General features: G+C 37.5%; 1 protein-coding gene across 1 annotated transcript in view; it reads right to left on the reverse strand.

Moving 5' to 3' along the window:
• The window catches only part of Enthd1 (ENTH domain containing 1), a 137093-nt gene that overhangs the window by 109075 nt on the left and 22746 nt on the right, over positions 1-5272 (reverse strand). Inside the window, exon 2 of the mRNA XM_004634699.1 lies at positions 3486-3728. Coding sequence (XP_004634756.1) covers positions 3486-3728 — 243 coding nt within the window. The remainder of the gene's footprint in view (positions 1-3485; positions 3729-5272) is intronic.

Here is a 5272-nt window from a genome sequence, read left to right on the forward strand (position 1 = left end):
CACACACACACACACACACACACACGCCATTCAGAAACAACTTTGAGATTTCATGTTACCCCAGTCAGAACAGCTACCATCAAAAAAAGGGAAAAAAAGTAAATGAGGAAAAGGAATAAGGCAAAATGCATTCTGGGTAGTAATGTAGACTAATACAAGTACAAAAATCAGTATGGAGATTCCTCAAAAAGGTGAAAATAGAAATTTTACTTGATCCAGCTACACTTCTCTTAGTTATATTCCCAAAAGAATTAAAGACATCATACTATACCGATACACGCATATCCATGTTTATAGCAGCACATGTCACAAAAGCTACACTCTGGACACAGACTAAATGCCCATCAATAGATGAATGGATAAAGAAAACATGGTATATATATGCAATAGAATATTAGCCAAAATAAAAAATAAAATCATGTTATCTGTAGGAAAATGGATCTTGAAACCATCATACTAAACAAAATAAGGCAGAATTAGAAAGTTAAATATCACATTTTTCTTCTATGAGAAAATAAAAATATTAATAAAGGAGATGATAGGAACCTGAAAGGTACTCTTAGTGATAGAAAAGGGAGTCAGGGGAAGGGGAAGGGGAAAAGGAGAGAGGTGTAAAGGAATTGAAATGATCACTATTTGTTATATACATGTACAATTTCCCAAAATGAACATCACTTTATCACCTACGTACTAATAATTTTATTTTTAAAAAGAAACTCCCATTTAAAAAAAACAATATAAAGCTCAGGCTAGTGAATAATATGTGTCACAAAGCTGGGGAAATATTTTTGGATAAAAAGGCTCTACAATCTATGATAATAAAGCAATAAACTAGTTTCATCTATGACTCATACAAACAGCTCAGAGATGAGTTACTTCTCCATGGATTTAGAGGCTCGTTTCCTAAGCTTACAATGGTCTGTGCTATGTCTGTCCCACTCAGAGCAGGTGCCCTCTGTTCTCTTTCCTGCTGAACAACTGCCCCCTCACTGCACTGATGCCTGCTTAAACAGTCACTTCTTCCAAAAGGCCTCTCCTCACTGTCTGCAGTAAAATAAAGCCATCCCTGTTGCTCATCTCTGACTTTGCTTTTTCTTTTTCCTGAACTTACTCATATCTGACATGTTCTACATCTTTGTATTTTGTACTTTTATGCTTATTTTGTTAATATCTATTTCTGACACTAAATGTTAGTTCTGTGATGAAAATTACTTTTCTCACTGTGGGAACTCTATACTGCTTCTGTACATCCAAATTTCAGATAACAAATTATAGGTTTACAGGGAAAGAAGAGAAAAATGGGATAAGAAATGGAAAGAAGTTCAATAAAGGTAACAAATAGCAAAAAGAAGGAAGAAAAATCTAGATGATTCACAATGTTATTTTATGTAGTATTATCGTTGATACTTGTGTCAACTTGAGAAATCTAGAAGCTTAACTAAGTAACTCAGGAGTTCTACATCCTGGGGTGTACAGGACAATTCCTTGCCATTCTAGGATGTTGTTCATTGTGTCAATTTGAGATGTTGACACAAGGTTAACTAAATGATTCAGCAGGGGTCCAGAGCCTTCACTTTATAAGCACCCTCATCCTCTGCAAGAGGAGGGCATGGAGATGGTGTGAGTGCTATACCCACCCTGGGAGGGAGCAGCCTATTTACAATATAAGGGAGGAAAAGAGGCTCGTCCCTCTGTCCCCCATACCCTTCTTGCTCTTGGCTGCTTTTGTCTTCTTCTGCTGCCTTGCCCCAATGCCACACCACCCTGCCTTGGAGCCAGCTGGTTATGGACTGAAACCTCCACAACCTGTGAGCTAAATAAACCTTTTCTTCCTTGATATTGGGTGTCAGGTATTTTGTCTCAGCAACCATCAGTATCAAGGATTTCCTGAGAAATTTTCTGCATGGGTAATTGCTTCTTTTGGAGATTTATTTCAAAAGAAATGGGTCCCTAAATGTAGAAACTTCATTACCTGCAGAAGCATTTGGGTGATAGCTACTATTATAATTACAATGGCCACCTCTTTTAATGTCTTATAAAGTGAATGAACATTTAAGAATTCTTGACCAAGCAGAGTACCTGCATGATTTTTAGTAGAACTGGCTTGGGTTGCCATTACTATGAATATTTTTAATTTCCCACACTTAATTGATATTTGATATTCTTACTGAACACACCTGCAGGTCTTTCCCCATACTACCCCAGTACAACGGGTGGAACTCACAGCCTTGTGCATACTAGGCAAGAGCCCTACCACTGAGCTATATTCCCAGCCTCTTATCCTTTAAGACAGGATCTTAGCTAAATTTCCCAGGCTAGTACTAAGCTTGCAATCATCCTGGCTCAATCTCCTGAGTAGCTAGAAGTACAGGCATGTACCACTTTGCCCAGCTCTTTTAGATTCTTGTTTAACAGATACCTTAGTTTGCTTGGGGTACTAATACCAAAGAACCACAGAATGGGTGCTGTATAAGCAACAAAAACTTATTTTTCACAGTTCTGGAGGCTGGGAGTCTGCTATCAGGTAGCAGCAGCATGGTCAGGCGCTGGTATTAGAGGCTACAGACTGCTCACCTTGCTCTGTACCATCTTTTGGCAGAAACACAAAAGGAGAGAGCTCACCGGGGTCTCTTTCATAAGGGTACTAATCTCATTCCTAAGTGTTTCCCTCCCCTCCCATGACTTAATCATTCCCAAATACCATCACACTGGGGATCAGGGCTTCATCATATGAACTTTAGGCCAACACAAACACTTGGTCCATAACATTATGACCTAGGAAATAAAGACAGGAAGCAAGCTTCTAACACCATTTACAACCCAATTATTTCTGTTGTGCCCTTCACTTATGGCACCAAGTTTCAAGGGTTAGTTCAAGAGATCCTATTCAATGGATATTCAAATCATATTTCTTGATTATTTTTGCTCGCTTAAATTGTCCATTCTTTATGCACAACTTATTAATAAGATTTATACTAAAGAATTCAGGGCAAAATGACACTAGTGTTTTAGCAAATCTGGTTAAAAATAATTCCTTTTTTCTGTTGGGTTTCTATTATAACCCTATAAATAAGGATCCTTTTTAAAAACTTCAGGAATTCAGATTTGAAGTTTTAGGCAAAGGGAAAGGTATAAAGTATGTCCTGTAAATTCTAAATAAATGTTAGAATTTTGAGACACATTTAAGAAAACTTAAATTTCCTGACTTGTAGGATCAAACAGTGCCCATGTACACATAACAAGACTACTGCATTCAGCAAACTGCACTTTCACATGCCAATTATCAGTAAAATATTAATTCCATCCTGAAAAATCATAAAATTTTCTACTGAGTATTATTCTTTGTTCTTTATAGTATCAAGTATAATCTACTAGTAGTACTAACATAGTATTAATAATTTGGTCCTAAAATCTAACATGTTATATTTTACACATGTTCTTAAATGATGCCTATTGTGCTTTAAGCCAAAGTACATTCTACACACCTTTACTATGTAGCCCAGCAATCTTATGAAGCTTTTGGCTCTTTTCTGAAGCAGAAATTTCTGGTGTGGGGGCAGAAGCACAAGCCGTCGGTGAGTTACCTGTACCAGGTATTCTTTTGGGAAATGTCATGGAGTAGGAGGTACGCCGTCTAGTCCGACATGCCACTTCCCTCTCTTTACACAGCAATTGTTCATCCATCAGTAATGTTATAACTTGCTTAGACTTTTCCCGGATGTAATGGCCTGAAAAAATATGAATTTTCTTAGGAAAAGAAATACTAAGTCTATAGTTTATTCCTAAAATAAAAATGTGACCAAAGTGAAAAAAAAACTTATAACAAATAAAAAACTAGAAACAAATATATTCCCTTTCATATACTTTAAGGATAAACTAATTATATATTATCAGAAAAAAGAAGACAATTTTGCAAAGCCCAGGGCAGTGAGAGCCAAGCAGAAGTAGAACTACCACATTTACTTGTCCAGGGAAGCCTACCCCTGCCACAACCCCTCCCACAGGCCCTGAACACAGACCTGGACCTCAGACTCAGCTAGCCCTGTCTTTGGGCACTCACAGCACTCTACATTTGCCTTTTATAGCATTTCCACAGTCTGTTAATTGTTCACTGGAGAAAGAAACATCCTTATCCTCCGTTAGACTACAACTTCCATGAAACAAAACTACATGTGTTTAAGAGACACAAAAAGTTTGTAAAATAAATGTCTGCCCTAAGGAAATACTTTCCAAATGCTGGGGAGGAAACTGCAAGTTTAGGACGGAACATCATGTAAAGAGATTTGGAAATTCGATAAATTCAGTGATCCTGAGCACTGAGATTCATCGTTAAGAAAAACAAATATAGTAAGATCTTTAGAAAAAACATGTATTAACCTTCAAATAATTATTCCTGTTTCTATTCCTGACCCAGGGCTCCACAAAAATCTACTCTATTATTTTCTCAGTGCATGTTACCTCCATTCTACATTACAAATATGAAAATATACTGCCTCCAACTTGGTTTTCTAAGTCTAATGATTATGCCCACTAAATGTCTTCTAAATCCATCCTCTCCTTCTCTACCATTCTTAATGAAGACCCTGAAGGCCCTTTATTGCCTGTGGATGCTAAGCTAATCTCCCTTCAAATCTACCCTACAGAGTATCTTCAGGGAGAATGGGAAAAGGTAAGAAGGAGGGGCAAAATATCTTAAGTATCCCATCAAATTTAAAAATCTGAAGTCAAATTGACAAAGTAAATTCATGCTTTAAAGTACCACTCTGCTTGGCTTCAAATACACAGCAATAATAGACAATGGCAATCTCAAAAACAAAATGAAAGCCTCTATGAAGCAGAAATGAAAATGAGAAAGCACTAAACAGGACTGAAGCTTCAGGGCTTTTTGGGCCTTGATCTAGCAAGCAAGAGTTGAGCTCCTCAGATGTTAGAAAACCAGACCTGGTTTCACTCTTTGATGCTAGGTGGCTCTGAAAGGCTGGGTAGAAAAGAAGGGTGGAAATGGCAGCTAACTGCTTCCTGGATTATAATCTATTTGTAGCTGTGAATCTAGAAGCAGAAGGATGCTCACATGGCATTAAGACCTGGAGCTAAAATAAGCCACCTACTTGCTCAGTCCTTAGGTCTGTGACACTCTAACATCCTAATTTTATTGCAGGACATGAGCCCTGGACCACCTTTATAAGACCTGTGCTGCAGGCTCAAAGGTGGACTGTGGGAAGAACACTCAAGCCTGAAACTTAAAAAAGTTTTAATTTACATATATATATAT

Source organism: Octodon degus, unplaced genomic scaffold (assembly GCF_000260255.1).
Source record: "Octodon degus isolate 3935 unplaced genomic scaffold, OctDeg1.0 scaffold00064, whole genome shotgun sequence".
Classification (NCBI taxonomy): Eukaryota; Metazoa; Chordata; class Mammalia; order Rodentia; family Octodontidae; genus Octodon; species Octodon degus.